Raw genomic sequence first — 23,803 nt, 5'->3', positions numbered from 1 at the left:
GAGACAAAGAACAAGTTATTAGTTGATGACCAGAGCCATTGTACTAAGCCAAATAGGAACTTAATTGTCACAGGACTCATGCACAAAGCACAGACAAAAAAGATTCAAGGATACATGCAACAAAACTTCAGGGGCACCTAACAGATTGATAATGTAATGGATGTACCCATGGTAAAAAGGAAAAAATATAACCCATGGCAGTTAGAATATAGCTTTTTGTACGTTTAAGTGATGAATTAGTCATGTAGTACATTCTGTGAACTTGATAGGGTTACTTTAGTATCAGTTCTAGACAGTGAAAATATGTGTGTCTCGCTGACACACAGTTCTAGTGAGGCCCATAGATCCACAGCAGTCTTATCAGAGCTAATCCGACTTCTGAGGGCCAGCAGTGACTCATATAATGTGGAATTCAATACCTCATATATCGATGTCATATATTTCCACTGCTACCTGCTTCTGAATTCAGTGAACATCTGTCCCAGCCGCATGCAAGGTTGAACAGGCTGTTGCACTTACCCATAAACTCTGAGCAATTTTCTTTCCCTCTCTTCGGGATTTTGAGGTATTGCATCAAGGCAGAGGCACAAAGAAAATCATTATGCCTTGGTTTCTGCTTTTAACACTGGATCCACAAACACACAAGCGAAGTACTTTTAACTATTACAGACCCTTAGCAGACCCCAGTCTCTTGATCAAAAAGGGCGAGGGCGTCAGCGGGACTGATCCATTTCCTGTCCCCAACTAACAAGTAAATTACCATCACTTACTCCATCACCCTTGTGACAGAACAGAGCTCTTATGTTGTTGACCACAGTCTGAGAGAGAGAGAGAGAGAAAACTATTTGCAGAACAGATGGCAGCCTCAGATTCAGGCCAGAGAGGGGTGGGGGAAATGAAACCTATTTACACTAGTCAGAAAAGAAAACAAAAAGGCCTCACCCAAAGTGGAAAACTAACTGTAGTGTTGTTTTAAACAGCTAACACAAGTCACCTCCAGGGGGGCTAAGACACCAATGATGTCAACATTGAGGTAATCGCTTTAAGGGAAGATGGCTGTAACTCAACTGATGTTAAATTCTGAAACTACAGACATAAATGAGGGAAGTTGGAGGCAACAACGTGCATAGTGTTATTACTGGGTAACAGTTAATATAGTCCTTTCCATAGTAAGTATGGATGGTTGACAAATAAGTAGGAAATTATGAGTTAAAAAATATTAGAAAACTATTCATAAAACCTGTACAGCTTCACAGGTTTTGCTCAAATGTCATTTTATTAGGTACACATTGCTAGTACCAGATTGGACCTTTTTTTATCTTGAGAACTGCTGTGGTATAGATTCATCAAGATAATTTTGCTCATGCCAGGAGAACTGTCTGGCAGGACTTTGTCTGTCAAAAAAAAGTCTGTTTTATTATCCATTTCTTGCTTGCTTTTTTCTTCATCTTCTTCTGGGATTTTGGCACTCCTTTCCCTGATTTCCCAAACTATGGGTCATAATAACAGCACATGCATACAATGAAAGCATTTATCCTCTAAAAATTTAAAAGGATCATATTTCTTTACTCACATGTCATACAGTTACGTGAAACAGAAATGACCATCAATTAAGAATACCAACTTTTAAGTATGTTGTATTTTCACAACAGTGGTATCCAAGTACCTCACCATTCTAGTTGTAAAATGTAGTCAAACCTCTCTGTCTGTTTTTGTAAAAAAGCTTTTAATTGAAATTATTACTAAATAATTGCTTTATTTTCGTGACTTCCTGACACAAAGCAGGTGAGTGGAATCACAAAGGTGGGAACATACAACAGGTAGTAAAACTTGAATCCAACAAGCAAACTGATTACAAAGTAAAGTAGCAAAAACACAAGAAAACCCAGTTGTAACAAAACAGTCTCTCAGAGTGCTTGAATCAAACTACAATGTCATACAGCATATAAAGTAACATTTTTAAGTTTGTATCCTTCCATGCAGATTGGATTGGTGCATAAAGACTAAAAATACATAACTTCATTGCTTTCAGTGCTGACAGCTGGGGACAGTGACATTTTGAGTTATTATTAACAAACGCGCGCACACACACACACACATGCTCATATGGTGTAATGTCCTCACAAACTCTGTTCTGTTACAACCTGCACATGCAGAAAGTACCCACATGCTTTCTGGTCCTGCTGTGGTTTGGAGTTTTGAATGTTTTCTGTAACCTGGTTTGGGTTTTCTTGTGTTTTTGCTACTTTACTTTGTAATCAGACTTAACTAACTTAAACTAACTTAACCATGTATCTTTTTAACAGCCTTTAATACTGAACCACTTTCACAAAATGCCCTCATTCCAACTCTAACTGATCCTCATAAAAATAGTTGTACGAGTACACCCACACACAGGCGACTAAGTCCAGAGTGTGTTTATGTGTTGGAACACTTTTACACCTGGAGACACTGCTGGTTTTGGGTGAATACTTGGGTTTACTTTACTTACTATATCATTAAGATTTTTCTTAAGATAACAGAATATTTAGGCTGGGCAGTGAATATATCAGAGGTCCAGATGTGTTTGTGTTTTGATCTTTTTGTTTGTGTTGACCTTTGTATGGCTTAACCAAACATATCAATGCATGTACACTACCGATCAAAAGTTTTAGAACACCCTAATTTTTCCAGTTATTTATTGCAATTCAAGTCGTGCAAGTCCAATGAATAGCTTGAAATGGTACAAAGATAAGTACTGAACAGCCAGAGGTTAAAAAAAAAAAAGGTTTGGTTACCCAGAACTGAAAAATAATGTACATTTCAGAATTATACAAAAAGGCCTCTTTCAGGGAACACGAAGTGGATTAACAATTTAAAGCTGTTCTGCAGCAATGAAGGTTGAATCAGCCTTGAAAGCTGGTGCTACTAATTCCTACAGGTGTTCCAACTTTTCTTGGTTACTTACAACCCCCTCTGTCTGCATAAAAGCAGTGCTGGAACACACTGTGGTACCAGACCCTCATGAGCATCAGGTGAACAGTATTGTACTGCAGAAAGTAGTGTGTTGCTACAAAAATGGCGAGAAAAAGGCAATTAACAATGGAAGAGAGACAGACCATCATAACACTTAAAATGTAGGTCTTTCCTACAGGGAAATTGCAAAGAAAGTCAAGGTGTCATTGAGTACAGTTTTCTTCACCATCAAAAGGCACTCAGAAACTGGGGGAAACTCTGACAGGAAGAGGTCTGGCAGACCCAAAGCCACAAGTGGATCAGAGGACAAGTTTCTGAGAGTTAACAGCTTGCGTGATAGGCGGCTCACAGGACAACAGCTTCAAGCACAGCTTAATAGTGGTCGTAGTAAGCAAGTCTCAGTTTCAACTGTGAAGAGAAGACTTCGAGCTGCAGGTTTGACAGGACGAGTTGCAGCAAGAAAGCCATTGCTAAGATGTCAGAATAAGACAAAGAGGCTCGTCTGGGCCATGAAACACTGCCATTGGACTACTGAAGACTGGAAGAAGGTACTATGGACTGATGAATCAAAATTTCAAATCTTCGGTTCATCACGCAGGATCTTTGTACGCCGTCGAGTAGGCGAGAGGATGGTTCCACAGTGTGTGACATCAACTGTCAAACATGGAGGAGGAAGTGTGATGGTCTGGGGCTGTTTTGCTGGGTCAAGGGTCGGTGACTTGTACAGAGTGAGAGGCACCCTGAACCAAAACGGCTACCACAGCATTCTGCAGCGCCATGCAATACCCTCTGGTATGCGCCTAGTTGGTCAGAGGTTCATCCTACAGCAAGATAATGACCCAAAACACAAGTCCAAGCTATGCCAGAACTACCTCAGGAAAAAAGAACAGATGGTAAGCTTGAAAACATGGAGTGGCCAGCACAGTCTCCAGACTTAAACCCCATCGAGCTGGTTTTGGATGAACTGGACAGAAGAGTGAAAGCCAAGCAACCTACAAGTGCCACACATTTATGGGAACTTCTGCAACAGACTTGGGAAGAACTTTCCGAAGAATATTTGATTTCTATTGTAGAAAGAATGCCATGAGTGTGTTCAGCTGGTATATCTGCCAAAGGTGGCTACTTTGATGAGTCAAAAGTATAGAATACATTTCGGTCTATAAATAGATTCCATGATTTCTTTTTCAACTCAAATTGGTTATTTGTTCTATACTTTCATTTCAGAGTGCAATGAGACACTAAACTGAATAATTTTCAGTAAAAAACTGGAAAAAGTTTGGTGTTCTAAAACTTTTTACCGGTAGTGTATGTACATGTGAATGCTTGATTGCAGTATGTAAACCTCTGCCATGTTGTCTGCCAGACAGGCTTTGTAGTCAACGAATGGATGCCCCCATTAGCTGCTGGTCTAGAATATCGCCGTGTGCAATTTTTCTTACATCCCGTATACACTCAAAAAAAACGAGACACACTTAAAATTAAAAAAATTTGCATCCAGTTAACACACCTATACTAGTTAGAGTCAGTTAACTGCAAGCTCTCTATTTGAATCAGTAGTTCATAAAAGTATGAACCTGGTGTAGCCAGACTCAGTTTTTAATGACAATATGATTCTGGTAACACGACCATTTGGATTTCATTGTGGGGTGTGTTTCAGCCGATACAGAGAAAAATATACTTCTGCATGCAAATGGATAATTCTACAACCAATCTGAGATTTTAACGTAAATAAATTCTACTGCACAGCGCTCAGGTGATGTGTATGTCACTGTTACTCTTCTGTCTATCACAACATAAAGCCTGCCCAAACAATTTGATTGGCCATATGTGAAACAAGATGTGAAACCAGAGCTGTAACCAGCAACAACATTAGGTTGCTTCTGAACCTAAATGTCTCTAAATGAATTAATACGAGTGACATTTAACATATACACTTATTGTCATTCATTTGTTGTCCTTTTTTTCATTCTTTCTTCTTTTTTGTGTTTTGCATTGCAGCCAACTGCATCCCTCAGTGCCAGAACGGAGGAATGTGCCTCAGGCCTCAGCTCTGTGTCTGCAAACCCGGCTCAAAGGGGAAGGTGTGTGAACAGAAGACATTGTCCACGCATCCCTTTCCTGCACTGTCTGGGAATGGGCCCACCAACGGGCACAACCCTGGTCACACAAATGGACACAATGTGGTACCCCAGCGGCCCATACCTCAACAAGTATCTCCTAATGTTCATGCCTCTGCACCACCTCTGGCAAACAACGTGGCCCAGATGAAACTAACAGTCAAGCCAGCTCCTCAGTTTGTGCGGCCCCATTATATCCAACAACATATTCAGCAGCAGTAAGTATCAGCCTTTGATTCAACAGTTATTTGTCTAGAAAACATGAGATGACCTCCTTATTGTCTTCTACCAACATTTAGATAGTTTAACTAATTGGCTCTGGGAGGAAGTTACTTGAAACTTCCACTGTCAAGCTTCCCATTACTCTGCTACTACTACCGATAATTCCACATGAGCAACTGATGGGTTCAGTGTCTTGCTCAAGGACATGCCATGGTTTTAAACTTACAGTTGAGATGTTTAGTCAATCACCCACAACTTCCAATAAATCAAATCACAAGAAAGATCATATACCTAAACCTATTGTGTCCCGTTTAGGGCCATGGTCATATAAATTTTGTTTGTTTGTGTGTTATCCTGCTAAAAGTAACCATAAGGGGGCACATTTCCTCGCTGCAGAGCCATTAGTTTCATGTCATACCCTATCTTTCACCCCATGATTTACTGTCTCTTTAATCGTCCCTCAACTAGAAGTGGCCCAGACCACTTGTAAATGTGTGTGTTCGCTATGCTGGCCGCTTGTGATCAAATCCATCCAACGTTTGAATTACTGCACATTCTGAGGTGCTCTCCTGCTCAATTTTGTTTAAGAGGCATTGTTGCCCGTCTATCTGCTCAAACCAGTCTAGCCATTCTTCTCTGACCACAGCCATCTGCACAGCATTCGACCACTTACTGTTTTTTTTTTGTAACACATAGAGAATGTTGTGCTTAGAAAACCCAGTAGATCACATCTGAAAGCTATCCAACTGGAGCCTAGAGCTTTTTTGCCATGACAAAGACCAAACTCTAACAGACAAATAACACACTGGGGCAATGTCTAATAGTTGGACTCTACCAGATATATCAAACAATTTTGATGTTTTGTAGAAAGAATAGTATTTATGTCTTTCATATAGATGTATTTTATGTAGCTGTAGCAGCTAACATGTATGTCATGTAATAATGTAATGTGATGTAATATTAGATGGACAAGAGGAAAATAACCTGCATTGCTGTTTCACATTTTGCGTTTAAACATTCTCTGGCCCATAAAATATGTCCAAGATTGCTGTCTTCCACTTTTTAGATAGTTGTTTCTGTTGAGAAAGTATTTTTGCTTCGCATCCTCTCATAGTGTACTAATTATGTCACCCTGAGTGTTTAGCAGCACTCTCATGACGTTGGACATGATGGTGAATGGTAAGGCGGGGAATGCAACTTTGCTAATATCATGAGCATTGGGAATATTCAGTATGTTTTTTAAATCAAGGTTGTTCACTGTGAAGGCTGTGCTATTATGGCTTGTCTGGAGAATACACTCACATTATCATTGTCCATCGGTTTAATAGCAGGCGTTTCTCCTGGCACTTTCATATGTGGACTTAAAACTGCATTAACTCCAGCTGTGGTTCATTGTTGGTTTGTTTTGCCTGTCATTATAGCAGATGAGTGGAGAATGTACAGTCGCATCAGATATGGTAAAAATAGACCCAACATCTAGTTAGTTCCAACTGGTGAACCTAAATTCAAAGACAGCAAACAACTCTCTGCTTTTCAGCTCAGTGTTGCAGCAGCATGTGGCTGTAAACATCCTAAGTAACCTGGCACATTTAATGTTGGCACACATCAGCTATTGAACAGCATGTCAAGCGTGTTAATGAATGCATTTCTATTGTGTGCTTTACATGGAGCCTGTGAAATGTTAAGAGGAATTTTCATGCTCTGCATGGGCACAAGTAATTACTACCAGATCTGTGTTTTTGAAACTTGCTTTCAATTTGCTGAAGGGATATATTTCTAACAAGGAGCTGTTCTTGTATTTGTTCTAGTAACAGACTGGTTACATCATTCAATAGGATAAAAAATTAGGGCAGTAACTCCCTGGTAAAAAAAATGACTTCAATCAAGTCAGGTGTATACAAGCAGCTACTGTAAGTGAACAACGTAAAATGTTTTATTCTTATCACAAATCTAACTGAAATCTATCTTTGAGGTAACATCTACACACATTATGACTGTTACAGTACATGAATTATGTTGTGTTATGTCCTAACTTCATGATATCAATTTCCTTTGCTCAAAGAGCTGGCCTATGTCACTAAACTTTATCTGCTTCAGATGCGCAGTAATTGTCAAACACCTCCATACAAGCCTACCTAAACTCCCCATCAGCCATTTAGAAGAAGCCACTTGGATGAATAGTGAGACATCTTCGAGGGAACTCTGGTCCTAGTTTAATGGCTAGAAATTTGGTAAAACCTGATCGATAGTGATTGAAATGGAGGTCATTTTTCAAATCTCCCTCCCTTTGTAAAATCTTCATGTAATGTGAAGCCAGCTACACAACACAACACGTCAACATCACAAGAAGAAGAAATGGTGCGAGCCATTTATACTTCATGCATTTGTGCATTCGTCAATTGCTGTAGCTTCGGCGTCAATTTGACACAGAAGCATAAACCGCGCATTCCTCAAACAGCTTTAAGGGTCATAGGCAGTTTATGCTTCTGCATCAATTTGACGCTGATGATATGGTGATGCCATAGCCTGACATGCACCTCCCCAGAAATGTAACTACGCATCGCGGCGATGCAGACTGCAAGAGATGTGATTGGTCCGCTTGGTAGTTCTTTCTACTTAGTATTCCCAGTGGTTTCTCCACCTCTGCAATTTTCGATTTAATTGTTTTTGATGAATTATAATGGACCACACTGAAGAAAGATTGACTGAGGAAGTAGGCAAGTCGAAACGAAAATTAACCTGACTGACAAAAAAGACAGCGCCGACTAGTGTTTGGGTGGTGTTTTCACAGAATGAGCCGGACTGATGCGTGTACATGTATAAATGGCAAGCACCAGCGTAGGTTATGCCACGTAATTTCCAACAGAGGCATAAACCACGCTTAACCCTATGCTGTTTCCCACAGGAATAAACATTCACTTGTGGTTTGATATGGAATTGCAGCTACTGCTGGAGCCGGAACCCAGCGAACATCTAAGAAAGTTCTGTTTCATTCAGATATTTAAGGTTTAGCAACTGAGCACAAGTTCAGTCCCATTTTAGTTTTCTTAACCACAGCTAAAAAGCAAAACCCTTTTCCATATGTCTGGGATGTAGCGGTAGCTTTTTAGCAAACACTGGAAAGGGATGGCCTATTCTTCAGCATACTCAAATGATCCTGCCCTGTTATTAGTGCTACAGTGTCTCTACAGTGACTGACTTACCAACAGCTCATCAAAATGTTCAAAATCATTTTCAGATAGAAATTGATGAGCAGATTGGTAAAGCAGAGGCAGGTGTTGTTCTATCAGACCACTGTGACGAGGAAGCTGAGACAGAAGGTGAACCATTTATCAATTTACCAGTCAGTCCACATTCCAGCTCTCACCTTTGGTTGTAAGCTTTGTTTTGTGATGAAGAGATGGAAGAAGAAGCCAGATTAAATATTTCTTCACAGGCAGGGTGCCTAGGTAAAAAAACACAATTGGTGAGATACAATTCAAATCACTTTATGTGTTATGAAGAGAGGCATGACAGAAGATGTTTGAGGACCACTCTCTCAGAAGATAGTAGAAGATTGGAGCAGAAAAGATGGCTATTGGAAATATACATACAAACATGCAGTGCAACGATGGTCTTCCTTTTGCTCCCTGCAGTCAGTGTGCCCTCGGTTGCAATATTGCTAATTTGTGCAAGGCCTCAGGTTTATTGGGTTCATTACGGTAAACCAGAGTATGTCAGCTCTCTTGGGGAAGAAGATTTGGACGACTAGAGTACAGAGGTCGGCAGTGGATAGAGATTTTGGCCAGAGCAGTGAAGAACGAGACTGAACAGATGCAACTCCTATCACACACACGCACACAGAGTGACCTGACTGACTAACTGATTTGTTTAAGTAGAAGTAGGTCAAATCTCCTGATATTTAAGCCTTCTACTCTTAAATATCAGACATTCTCTTACTTTTTCATTTAATGTTGTCATTTTGGTTTGTTCCTGTAATGAATAAGTAAATGAATAATAAACATGTCATTGGGATATAATGAATAATGTTAGGGGCTTATATTTGAGTGGTCAGATTATGTATTAATAAGGAAACATGCTCCCACTTCCTATCTGCATATAGATTCTAGGGCCTCTCAACACTCATCACCTCTCAGCACTCCATGCCTTCCAGTGTGAATGCATGTACATACAGTACTTGCGCCTCGTGTGAACACACAGACACAAGTGTGTTTATACAATCAAGTCCATTATGTAAACACATAGACATAAATTCACCAATTATTCTATCATACAATTTAGCAATTTAGAAGGTTTCACAACTGGACATTCAGTGGTGTTGCAGTTTTTCAAGGAGAGGTAGGACCCAAATGCTGGACGAAGAGTGAGGAGGCGGGAGTGGGCAAAAAACTGAGTTTAATTAAACAAAAAAGAAACACAAAGCGCTGCTGAAACAGCAGGAACTCCAAAGACAAAAATCGAAACTTTCAAAAAGACAAAAACTTTAACATCATAAGACTAGAGATCAAGAACACAAGGAACACTAGAAACACGGAGAAATGGTGGAAAACAGTATGACGTGACAAGGAACAAGGGGGAAGGCAGGGCTATATATACACGCAAGAGGAACAGAGGGGTGACGAGACACAGGTGACACAAATCAAGACAACACAAGGAGCAACCAATGACCTGACCAAAAGGGGGAAAACACGGGACGTAACACAACAGGAAATCAAGAACTTAACAAAATAAAACAGGAAACTGGAAAACATGAAACATGAACGAAATTCAAAGCATGAACACAGGAATCACAAAACCAGAACCATCACAAGTGGTTTCATATTATAAGTCAACATTTCAGAGTACAATAATAGAGTTTACTGTATATAAATACACTGTACCAATTAATGTGCCCTGAAGGAGCATTTAAGACTCTGCAAGGTCATAGTACAACTACAGTATTTACAAAGCTATCATTTTGCATTTATTTATACCGTGGAAGGGGGCTTATCATATGAATGGGATAAAAATATGCACAGTCATCTCCTTTCTGTGTTCATTCTCCTCTGCACCCTTGTTTTAATCATTTTCAAATCATGGGCAATACTGTATAATTTTAACATTTATGTTAAATCCTAAATATACAGTATACAGTATACAGTATGTTTCAGAAAAGGGATGGAAATCCTCTGACCCAATTCATTTAGAGCCACCACCAAGAGGAATTTTACTTGTACATTTATAAGGATAACATAACATAACAGTCAGGGATAACATAATCAACAGAAAGTTTTATTATGTGCTCACACATAACCTTCATTCTAATGTGCTCATAATGACAGTGCCAACATGCTGATATTTAGCAGTCATGTTTGCCTTGGTATTGTGCCAATCCATGCCAGTCCTGTGAGTGGATAAGTTAAATCCTCTGGTGACGTTGAATATTTGACCACATTTTATGTCAATCCATCCAGCAGTTGTTGTGTTTATCCAAAAACTCATGGTGCTCTAGAAGCTGGAAATCACAATAATTACTAGGATCCATCCTCCGGGGATGCTGAATGTCTGTACTTAACACTTTTGGATATTTCTGTGGTCCACTGACTGCATACACTCTCGTTGCTAGAACAGCTTTTGTTCTAAAGCACTCTTCGGGAGTCCAATGAAAAATAATATACAGTAAATATAAAATATAAAATAAAACGTGAAACAAAGGCAACTGGACTTATACAGTTTCTTGAACTTCCTCTGAAAACTGAAACTTTGAAATTTTTCTTGAAACTTCAAGAAACTGCTTGTTCTTTGGATATGCTTTAGAACTGTTTTAAAATGTGGTCAAACTTAACAAACCACATAGAGAGAAATCAACTGAAGGAAGTCAGCTTGGAAGCTATTTGGTATGTCTCGCAGATATAATACCTGAATAGAAAGTTACACACGAACACTATTGTTTTTCTATACATTGTAAACAACAGAATATCCCTTGCATTTATGGAAGCACTGGTCTCCTCTGTTTTGAAAAAAACAAAAACAAAGCTCAGATAAGCTGCTTATCTCTTATCTCTTCAAATTTGAGACTGCATGGTCACAATACAGAGCACATGCTCTGTTTGGCTGAGTGAAGCCCTGGCATTTAGTGTGCAGTATACAGAGCTCACTGTTTAAATTTCATTTCACATAATTGAGAAGATGAAGGATGTGAACTATACTATATAACAGTGCATCTCCTATCAGTAGGTGAACATTCACACCATTACCTTTAATATTAGAATATGCTTGGTGATTCCAGTCACAGCTGACTCATAAATATATTCCCACAGCGTATATCTGTGTGTTTTGAACAGCATTAAACTAGATCATTGAAGACTTTGGTGAGCTTTTAAGCCCAGTGGTCAGGCAGAGGCTCATATTAATAAGAAGGGAAGAGGTATGTCTCTTGAATGATTATCTCATTAACATTACAGCATACTTCAAAGGAAGGATGAACCTACAGTAAATCAGAGAGGATGGATTTTCTCTATGGATTGAAACTTTGACATATTTCTGGTTGTACCTTAGCCACTGCTGTGACATTTAGACCACAGATTTAAAGAAATATACTGTAATAAGTCTTTAGACCCTTGGTCAACTCAACTATAAAATGCAGTGAACATAGATACTGAAGAAAAAATGATGTACAATGTTTCTATCTGCCAGGAAAACATTAAATGACTTTAATGTCTAGGGTATACCTATGTCATGAATAATTTAGCTTTTCTTTTTGCTAATTTTCCGAATTATTTATTTTTTGTATTGTATTGTGTTCTTTTTCCTCCAGCATCCGCCCTATGCCTGTACACCCTGGTTATTTTATAAAGCCCAAATACTACCACACACACAACACGCACACTCAGACGCATGTCCAGGCCCAACCTGACCGGCCAATCCCCCTGACAGTGGGACACAACCCCATCCATGGTGAGTAAGTCGTATACATTATTGCAACCTTTTCTCATTCATTGCAAGTTGAAAATCATCAGGTATTGTTCTACTTTGCTTTCTAGTCATTACACTGTTGAAACTGGACATTCAGTGGATGAAACAGTGGATGCCTGCACATTTTTGATCCATTTTATTGTACATAGTTTGTCATTAGGCAGGGAAAGGCATGTATGAATTAATGCTTTCCTTGTGAGTTTCCTGGTAAAATTATGTACTTACCAGAAGACATTTGATTTACATATAAAGAGAATAAAAATAGTTTAACTACAGTTCAAATGCAATTAACCTCTATTATATCAGATGTACAGTAACATAATCAGCCAGTATCTGTCCTTTAAAAAAGGCCATTGTCTGCAAAATAAAGAAAACAAACCAGTTTTATTAGCACAGAGAGGACATATTTAACATAATATGTGACATGTAAAACTAAAACGTAAACTCACTCTTTCACAGTATTGTGCACAGGTGCATCCTTTTTATAGAATTGTATTAAGAGTCCAATGGAGTAGTTTGGACATATTTTATGAATGCTCAGACTTGCAGGATCCCTATTGATTTTGCTGCAATTTTTATTAGGGGTCCATGCAAACGAAGTTGCAGGATCCCTATTGTTTCCGATTTTTCATCTTCTTCTTTTATTTCACTTTAATGTTCTGCGTAGCTAAAAATGTCTGTCCAGAACAAACTGCAAGTGCGAAAGTCATCAAACCTGGTAACTTGGCATTTGCCAAGGTGTCAATACACATGCCTACAGCTAGGTGGCGCTACAATAAGCCAATTTACGTTTTGGCTCATATCTTGAGAACCGTGTGCCTTAGAAACAAAATTCTTTCTCTTCAGGAGCTGTATAATAGAAGTATCAGACTGATGGTTGTGTTGGCATGGGGTACGGCCGACAGTAGCCCTCGTTCAGGCTTCAGTAAACTCCGAAAAGCCTCCATAGCTTGATTTGTGTGAGACGCTACAATATGTGTTCAGGTCAAGAATATAGTTTTCAGTGTTGCAAAATATTACTTTCTACTGTGCTTTTATGAGTGATGTCATCGGCAACTAGTCAACTTTGACTTGACTTTCACCACATATTAGTTGTTCAACCCCTAGTGTATATAAGGTCCCACAATTCACACTGGATATCAGGACACCACAATCCAAGTCCTTCTGTGACATGGAAGAAAATTGGAACTACTAGAACTCTTCATAGAGTTGGCTGACCAACCAAATCAGGTAAGCAAGAAAGAAGGGCCTTGTTTAGGGAGGGGACCAAGAACCCGACAGTCATTCTAACAGAGCTTCAAAAGTCGTCTGCAGACATTGGAGTTCCTGCCAGGAGATGCGATCATCTCTGCAACACTTCTTCTATCAGGCCTAATATTAGAGCATATAGATGTAAACCACCCTGAAAACCTGAGTCTGAAGATTCTTTGTCTTGATAAAACAAAAAATAAGCTTTAGTCAATTTTGTCTGTTGTACAGAAGATACTGCTCATACTCCAATACCCCCACTATGGCAAAACAGAACTTTCCCAAACATGCTTTTAATTTGTCATTATTAGTAGCTGACTGATTTGATATAAAAAGTGTTATCTAATCTACAACATAATAAAGTTGTACACATAGTAAAAGTTTGAAGGAGATACATTCTGACATGACTGTTCAAGTTATGCATTTATTTTTTTTCTCTACAGATAAAAAATATTCAGTCACCCCCTTCAACATAACTTGGTGTGTGATTCCACCATGCTGAAGGTCCCTGAAAAAGACTTGGTATTAAAATAGTAATTCGCTAACTTGTTGTCCATTCATCCATCTTGAGTTCATCCTACAAACATAAAGGAATAATGACATTTGAATGTCATTCGTTAAATATCTGTGTGAATGTTATCAAAATCCACTATTGTTATACAGTGGTGAGAAATACTAGGAGTGACTTTCACAGAAATTAACATTTTAGATCGGGAAAAACATTCAACTCTAATTTTTAAGCAAGCATGTGGACAAAACCCACCTCATCTGCTCTGATACTGTGAGAAAATGGATAGAATGTAGAGCTGCCACTTGGGCGGTAAAATAATTTGCTCAAATTCCAGGTCTAGCGTTAATGACATAAAGACTTAAGCACTGCCTGCTGCTTGGGGCTGCTGAAAATGATATATAAGACTAATTTTCTGAGAGCAGTATCAGACAAAAGCAGGGAGTGTGCGATGGCTTGAGCACAGGGTGAACCCAAAATGCAGAGAGACTGGTCGGCAGATTTAAGAAAGTTTTATTAACAGCTTACTCAAAGGCAAACACTACAACTCAAAAAGCTGCTTTGGGTAACGGTGCACTGCAGGTGGCGGTGACTGGAGGCTGGCAGACGGCAAAAAAAAACTCAGAACTCAGGTGTGCTCTGCTGTGCTCCTCAGAAAAAGTGGGCCAGCCATGCCCCCGAGCCTCCGCCTACACTGCTGGAGAGAAAAAAGGAAAACCTAAACACAGCCACAAATTATATGAACATAAGACAAAAACTCAGACCATAACAGAGTGTGGGAAGTGGGATGGGAGAGATGGGATAAAGTAACTATGATATCCAGGGAGATCCCCACAGTTTGCTGAAATAACAAGTACCTCTATTGATATGACTGGGAGGAGGCTGTCTAGAACTGAGCCTCTGAATACCTGTTATCTATCACCATTTATCACATTATCTTCCATTAACAATTTAAAGGGGGATCCCGGGGTTGAATGGATGCTGAAACGCAAAAGTGTAAACAGAGAGGCTGAGTTTCACATTTCATTTTCTTTATTTGGAGACAAACACCCAGTGCACCATATTTCCTGATACCTTGAGCTATGAGAGGCTTAGGTTCCTGTGACGAGTCCCATTGGCTTGTGGCATTTACATTTTTAGGAGAGGCTTTTCAGTTTTGAGCCGAATAAACCATTTAGAGAAAAAAAGCTTTTTTGGACCAAACTCTTATACATCTAACAAATGAACCATAGCTTGTGGTTGGCTTTTGTGGCTTGTCATGAATTCAAGGCCAAACTCTAACATCAGACTTACCAGTATACATCTGTGAATAAGCCAATATTTTTCAACAAATCTCTAGCCTGCAGTTTGAACAGCCCCTGGCCACATCAGTCAGACCGTCTTGAGGATATTAATGGAGAGGTCAGCAGACAGAACACTGTTGGGTTTGCAATACTATAAACTCAAGCAGACCCAGACCTGGCCACAGTGACCCAGACCCAGTTTCAAAATAACCTGCTCAGCTCGTTTTAATTTTAGGTAGCAGTTTGTAAATGGCCAGACATCAAAGTCAGAAAGGGAAATGAGACACAGACACATATAGAGAGCGGGAGAGGAAAGCCACCAACCAGACGCTCGTTTATTACATTTGTGGGAGATTTTTTTTTTTTAACTATTATTTTATGGCTTCCAAACAAATATTTAGCAGAGCTGTATCTTATTTCAAAACTTGTCTTACTTTAAATACTGTTCATGCCCTTAACCTTTCACATCTGTACCCGTTGTTCCTTCAGCCTCTGGTACTCTGGTCTGGTCTGGTCAAGCCACATCTTCTTCTCCTTGTCCACCACCATTATGTTTGCTGTTCTCAACCACTTTGAGGATGTGTTCCATCTGGACAAGGCAATTTACAAGCCAGGCCTTGTAGTGTACACTGTTCCAGCTTGCATCTTGCACCCTGCTACCATGTACTGGACTGTCTCAGTGGCATCTTTGCACAGTCTGAACCTTGAAAATAAGGCATAATAGGCTGCCTGCTGATGAATGCCTTGGTCTAATCTGTTAACTTGTGCTCTTTCTCCTTGATGTTATAAGTGACTTAAAGTTTAGCACTGAATGCAACTCCCTTTAATGACAATACCATGGCTGGTTTCTGCCTAGCATGAAAGCATCTGACATGTTTGCTCTTTTAAAACAGGAAACCTTTCTGTTATCCATGTCCCGTGTGAAAGACAGACTGTCAGCATCTGGTTTTGGTGCCACATCTGGGAAAGTTATTGTCCTGTATTCCCTCAGCTATCCCCCTGCTCTCCCACACAGCCAAAACAACCTCAGATGTTAGTAGTCTTGGCCATGACTGAAAGCTTAGTCAGAGAGAATCACCTCAACGTCACTGCAATGACCAAACAAAAAAAAGCCATTATAGCGTGCCTTCAGCAACACAGATCAGCTTTCTACATGTACGCTTTAGTCAGATGTCATAGATAGATACATGTATCTCTCTTTTCTGTCTGTACCCGGTCAGCCTCACGCAGATGGGTGCCTCCATATGAGCTGGGCTCTGCTCAAGGTTTCTTCCTGTTAAAAGGGAGTTTTTCCTTGCTACCGCCGCCTTCAGGCTTGCTCTGGGGGTTTCAGGACGGGTTTCAGACCAGATGTTGTAAAGCGTCTTGAGACAATTTGTATTGTTATTGACGTATAAATAAAATTGAATTGAATTTAACTGAATTGAAGTACAATGATAGGAAGGTGTGCTAAATCGTGAAGACTCTTTGTGCCTGACCTAAACTGTCTGTTAACAGGTTAACAGTTAACAAACAGGAATCATATTTAATAATAATCAGTGTTGGGCACGTTACTTTTAAAAAGTAATTAGTTATAGTTATTAGTTACTTATCCCCAAAAGTCACTGAGTTAGTAACTGAATTAGTTAGTAATTATTGCGTTACTTTTTTCAAAAAAAATATATGTTAATATGTCTGAGGATTAGATTTTTTTTTTTCTGAGCGTAAGGTACACTTAACGTGTACGTTCTTGCCTTTTACCTCAATGAGGTTAAAGTAGTGCCTATACTTCTACCTTGAAAACGGCAACCTCTGAATGCTCCGAACTCTCCATTGCTGCAGTCTATCTCTGATCGCTTGTGTGATACACCCAGCCAACTGAACACTGCCCTGCCGCTGATTGGCTTACCCAATCATCATCATCACTTATGCCACTACCCCCACCCCATCCAGAGGGGGAAAAAAACCCACCTTAGCTCTTGTGGCTGGCTGACAGCGCAAGTAACGCACCACATTTAACTGTTGGTAACAGTAACGCATTGTAACGGAGGAAATAGTAATTAGATTACTCGTTACTGAAAAAAATAGCGCTGTTGGTTGGTAATTATTCCCATCACCGATAATAATATTTAGAACACACTTTTACAATATTTTTCTCTTTTCTCTCCAACAATTACAACAACTTTTACAATATATTTCTTTTTTTGTACAAATTACAGATAAAATTACTTACAACTATTTGCAATGGTTTTATCCAAAAAGTGTGCAAATGATTCACTGGGATGTCATGTGAGTTTTTTGCAACTTGTGATGTGGTGCTTTTTTATTTACTGATTCCACACTCACAAAATAACCGGCTTGACCATACCCTGATACCTTTCATCAGCTCTGTACACACCGGTGTTCCTGTGTACTTCTTCTACTGGGTTGAACAGGCAGCCTGTTGATTAGTTTGAGCTCTGCTGCCACCCAGTGACTGGAGGCTTGTTTATCGTTCAAGCATGAATACCTCACAACCCCGACACCTCACTGCGCCCCCCACTATTTGAGAAGCACGTGTAGTGCTTTGGAAAACAGACTGAAATTACCCCCTTGATGTCTGTATTCAAATGTGATCATTCCTCTTGGCTAAACTCTCTTCAGACTCTTTCCAGTCTGGATGAATCTCATCTGTGTTCAGGCCTGATGTTGTTGTGTCTGAAATGTTTTCCCAACTCCCTTTCCAGGTGCTTGACAAGAGCAACAAAATCTGCCAGCAACATGTGCAGACTTACAGAGGCATAAGTGAAACTGGAGGAGATTTAGAGATGTTTTATCGTTGTTTTATCCAGGGACCTGATGCTCAGAGTTAGGATTGGTGGTGAACGTGGAGCTGCTTGGAAATCTGTCAAAGAACAACGTATCCCTTTCCAGTTAAGAGAATTTTAGCCTTTTTCCAATACATGGAAACAAGCACACATCTACTGTGTCAGAAACCTTATTCAAACCTAATGGGGTAATCGGCACTAACTGACACTATTTTCCCTGGAGACGGGCACCTCCATCTTGCAATTTTGGAGAGCGAGCCACTTAGACCCGCGAAACCGATGACCACACTTTTTCGTTTAATCCATAGGCTACTATGCTCTGCTCTACCTCCGTCAGTTACAAGGAATTGTTGGATTATACGCTGTACTGTACTAAAAATCACAACTCTTACGCTCCCACGGGCCGGAGCGGTTGGCATGGCAACTGATAGTCACCATTATATCACATCCTGTTTCTATAGCGTCAAACTAACTAAAATGAAACTTATCCAAAGAATTGACACTTGTCAAACTGTAATCAACATGATATTAACTACCTGATATGACAGAAACCAGCCTTGAAAAAAATTATTTGGCATGTATTTTAGTGTTTTAGTTTGGCCCAAGTCCCATTCCCCACGATGGAGAAGGTGGAGCCTATGATCTATACTGCAGCCAGACACCAGGGGAACTCTACTTGCTTTGACTTCACTTTTGAGGAGAGGTTCTGTCCATCTTTATACTGTCTTTGCTATTTACCATCAGCATGCTTATCCTTTGGCCAATTTGTTAGTTGCTGTTCAACTTGCGATATTGATTTATTTTCTTCAAATTTAGGGCAGATGCTCTTTTTAACTTTGCCTTATGAACATCAAGGAACATGCATAGAATTACAACATACATACATATTAAAAAAGAAGCAACGTGCAAGATGCAGTCATAAAAAGTAAGCAAACCTTTTTTTGAAATTACATGCATTTATGTGCAAAAATGCCTCAAATTCTCTGAGCTTCATTTTCTGTTATGAACAAACACAAACTATTTTAGCTAACAACACTTAAATCTTGTCCATTTTAAATATATCATTCAGACATTCACCGTTTAGGTTGAAAAAAGTATGCACACTTCTGCACTCATGACATAAAAACCCTAACTGAACTCATAGGCAAATATGACGGTCACCACTGTGAATAGCAAATATTTTGAGTTTGCTTAAATCAAAGGGAATTTGGCAAACCATGTTTAGACTGAAAATTTTGGACGTCTGTACGTGATCCTGGCAGTATTTTTAAAGGTAATTTCCATCTGCATTCTGGTGTAACCACTATATCATATTAGGTACCTCTTTAATAGTTCATTTTTGCACCTATTAGTGGATGTTTTGGTAGCCTGGGGTGTTTGCCTGGGGTGTCTTATCCAGTGGTTATTCTTACCTCTCAGGTTTTGAAAACATTCCTCTGGCTGCTTGGCTTAAAGTCTAGAGTCTGCTCTTTCTGGCGTGAACAGCTGACAGCCACAGACAAAGCACTTTGGGCTGGAGACAGGGGTTTGGACTTCACACAGCAATACCAAAAACCACCACACAGGGAAGACATATTAAAATGTATTCACTAGGGAAGTGAATAAAATTGAGAGAATTAGAGGAAAAATGTACAGTACATCTGACTATAGAAAAGTATGTAAGTAGTTGGGGGTGTCTAGAACACAACATGATTTAAGGCCCCCATCTTCCCCAAGTCCCAAGTAGCCACCATGACACTACCGAATGCAATGTAAAGAAAAAAATTATTTACAGAAAATGAAATTATTTAACAATGAGTGGATGGTATCTTCGGAGTGGACTAAGGCCAAAATAACAAACAAAAAAACCCTACTTAGAAATAAATCAGATAACCTAACGAATGAAAACAAAGGACAAAACACTTACCTCCCTACCTAAATAAACAGGAGAAAAGAAAGTAACAAAACTGGCAGTCCACCCCTACTACTCAAAGTAAACAAACAAACAAAACTCATGAACAACAAGTGGCCGGTTGGGAGATGAAGACGTTGAGGAGAATCCTGCTGCCAGCGTAGGCAGATGAATACAGGATCTCTGGCTGCACTAGTTTGCTCTAGTCATCCGTGCTTCCTGTCAGTCAGTACTGAGGGCTGGCTTTCCTAAGGGTGGGGAAGAAGACTCAGCAGAGAGGAAAACGTGTCGATAAGCTGTAAAGTCCTCATAAAAGCTACGCTGACGTCTTTCTGGTCTCTGTGCGGGTTCATAGTAAAGGATTTTTGGAGGTGTTTTTCAAATTTAGAAGAACCTCAAGAATGAAAATCAAGGGAAAAGATGGAATAAAAATAACACTATAAAAAGAACACTGACGAGCAAGAAAAACTGGCACATGAGCTCAAGCTGGCATTGTCTGGGAAAAAAAAACAAAAAACTTGGTGTTATGAAATGCCGGTATATACCTCTTAGAGACTCCTGATGAAGAACTGGAAGCCATCCCACAGTTTTGTTTGCTGACTTTTCCTCTCCCACATTTTCTTTATTCCTGCTCACATTTCAGAGACGCCACTAGATTTAGGAGTGAAGAAGGAGGAGTAACATGTAATGTAGGCAGGGGCAATGCGAAGTATGTGAAGTACAGGGAGGACACACAGAACTAGTTTTTCAATAATTAAAAATTACCTGGATTTTTTTGTTATTGTTGTTTTTGTTTTGACTGGAGCCTCGCAAGTCATTTGTGACAAGCTTGAACCTGAAAGTAATTTAACTTAATTTAACAATGGCTCAGAAAATAACTACGGTTCCTCTGCTCTCCCTCCCCCTCATCTTTTGTTGTGCCATATTTTTGGTGGTAGCCGGCAACCACACAGGAAGGATCAAGGTGGTCTTTACACCCACCATCTGCAAGCTGACCTGCATAGGAGGCAGATGTCACAATAACTGTGAACTGGGAAACACCACCACCATCATCAGTGAGAATGGACATGCCACAGACACTCTGACAGCTCCCAACTTCAGAGTAGGTAAGAGATCCGAACTTTTGTTGCTTACCACACAGTGCTGTAGCGGTTGGTACTGTCGCTGCTGCCACAGCAGGAAGGTTCGAACAAGCTGAGACCTTTCTGTGTGGCGCTTGCATGTTGTCCCTTTGCATGTGAGTGTCTACTCTCGATCGCTTGGTTACTGTTGTGCCTGTGTCAGGCTGCATCCTGCTGGGAATGGCCGCCACCATCAAGGAGTGCCATTGCTATTGGGTGGGGGTGCCTGGTCTGGTCTAGGTGGGTGCTACATGTCTAAGTAACATCCACATGAATGCCAGGTCCAAAAGTCGTGCTACCATAATGCCAGGCTAGTGTTAAGTATTTCTGCACAGCAGACGTTTTCAAGTTTGTTTTGTTTTAGGACAGCTGTAAAACAAATACAATAAGGTTTTGCTACATGCTCAATCCGATCAGATCCAATCATTTTTAATGGGATATTCCTACTTTATTTTATTCAATGTGAAGTTAAGAGAAAAAAACTTCAAACTTCAGACTTCAAAGGTAATGAAGGAAGAAAAACACCATTATTGTATCAAGTTCATTACAGTCTGAAGAAGTTGTATGGTTTGACATTCCAGCTTCAGAATGTCATGAAACAGCTCCTGTGTAATGGAGCATATGACATGTGCATTGTTTCGAGTGTTGCACAGACGAGCAAACTGTGTCTCAACCTGTTTGAGTCCTTACAAGGAGCAGATCCGTGTCTCAGGCTCTGACACATGCAGAAACATGGGAAGAGCGGAACAGGCTGAATTCCTTTCTGACTCAGCTGAATAAATTAGTATGACTGGAGTAACACCCGCTCAAAGAGAAAAAGCATCAGACTGTTAACCATGGATAACCCAGGGGATGGTTTTCCCTCTCAGTACTGGAAGTGATTTTGCTTCAAGATTAACATCTTCAGTCTTTGACATGAGAATTTGAGCCACAGGCCAATGACCAATTTAGGTATTAATGGTGATGAACTCGGAGGATCACACTGAAGATTCCAAAGTCAAAGTGAATATTTATTTTGTGGATGTACCCCAGCTACAACATTAATGTATTTTGGGAACTGGAAGTTGCTCATTGGCACAAATCCCAAACCTGGAGAGTCCACAGCCTCTCTGTCATGTCAATCATGGTGTTACTGATAGTGAAACTATATTTGTTTTATCACAGACAGCAAAACTGTCATAAAAACTGTCAAACAGTTTATTTGTTGTTATGTGTAATGTGCAGTTGGAGACCACTAGTATTTTATATTTTGCATTCATTTAAAATATTAAGCAAGGCAATATTAACTGAACAATGTGAGTGGAAGGTTGAATCTCTGAAAAATGTATTTTAACTTATTTCGAGTTTGTTCCCCCGCCACATCTCCCAAGTTTGTTCGACCCATTTTCTCCCAGCATGTTCCAAAATGCCTCTTGTAATGTCAGGAATGTTTTTCTTTCTCAGTCATCAAGAGCTCCATAAATGTCTCTGAGCAATGGAGTGCTGCTTCTCCTTTTCACATGATTCACTTTGGCTTTGATAGACTTTGGTGACATTTACTCTTCGGTTTGTTTCCTTACATACACTCTTACAGACATAAATCTCTTTCTTAACATTACTGTAACACTACTGTGAAATGCTGGTATGTCTTAGTCCACTCAGAGGGTTTGTAATTCCTGAGAAAGGTTTAATGGTTTAATGACTCATCCTCTGAGACTCTGATGGTGTGTTCACACTACAACCGACAAAAGCTACAACTTGGTCATCGTTGCCAGGGACGTAGTGGCACAGACTTTGTTAGAGTGTCGCGTGTTGCACTCTGTGACATCACTTACTAACCTTCAGTCAAGCCATTATTTGATGCTGGGGTTATTGGCCTACCCACAGCAAACATCTCAGACCTCAACAACAAAGCCATCACACACAGAGCACGCACCATAACACAAGACCCCAGGCACCCCCTCTACCCAATCTTCACACTGCTCCTATCTGGTCACTATGCAGATCCCTTGCCTGGAAACGTGCATGTTATGGCAGGAGTTTTGCCCCCAGTGCCATATCGGCATTAAACAAAATACTCCATTAATTGTACATAGTAGGGGTGTAACGGTATTTGTGTCCGTCCCGCTGTGTCATGGTACAGGCGTCACGGTTCGGTGCACGCAGTCATACATACGTCTTGAGTGAGTAGCCTATTAAAAAAAAAAGGAAAAGTCGAGTCCTCGCTTCAGTCCAGGTGGCGGTAATGAGCCCAAAAGCTGCCATCTAACGTCATTAGCCTATAGAAGAAGAAAAACAGACGAAGAAGAAAAGTAATTGAGTGTGTGCAGCATAGACATATATACATAGATGCCTCATTGAGCGCTGCCGTCTACTAGAGCGGCGTGCCTACAGGGTGGCCATCTTGGAACAGGGCCACTCTCTCCTACAGTGCATTACATCTATGGAGGAATGGGGTTTCTACACAACAAAAGTGATCATAAATCGTTCAGTTGAAGTCCGGCATCTTTTCTTTACAATCTTCTGTCAGAAGCTAGTCTGCTGATAACATTAAGTAAAATTTGTATTTGGGTAGTAAAAGCATATTTTTATCATAGCTACATGTGTGACATTTTTAACAGTTCAATACGTTTGGAAATCGGTCCAAAATTCAGCGAATAATTCTACTTTGAGATTGAGGAGTACCTCTTTCCTTCGTAGGTTCATGCACCGCTGCCTCTGCTAGCCCTGTACCAAGAT

At 40.0% G+C, this 23,803-nt stretch overlaps 1 protein-coding gene across 5 annotated transcripts in view; it reads left to right on the top strand.

Moving 5' to 3' along the window:
* ltbp1 (latent transforming growth factor beta binding protein 1) overlaps positions 1-23,803 on the top strand; it is a 112,312-nt gene that overhangs the window by 16,039 nt on the left and 72,470 nt on the right. For all 5 annotated transcript variants that reach the window (XM_084561606.1, XM_084561605.1, XM_084561604.1 and 2 more), the window contains exons 3-5: positions 4,954-5,290; positions 12,091-12,230; positions 20,903-21,070. In XM_084561606.1, the coding sequence (XP_084417732.1) occupies positions 4,954-5,290; positions 12,091-12,230; positions 20,903-21,070 (645 nt within the window). The remainder of the gene's footprint in view (positions 1-4,953; positions 5,291-12,090; positions 12,231-20,902; positions 21,071-23,803) is intronic.

Source organism: Chelon labrosus, assembly GCF_963514085.1.
Source record: "Chelon labrosus genome assembly, chromosome: 15".
Lineage (NCBI taxonomy): Eukaryota > Metazoa > Chordata > Actinopteri > Mugiliformes > Mugilidae > Chelon > Chelon labrosus.
Note: the sequence above shows the minus strand (reverse complement) of the source record. Positions and strands in the feature narration are given on the sequence as shown.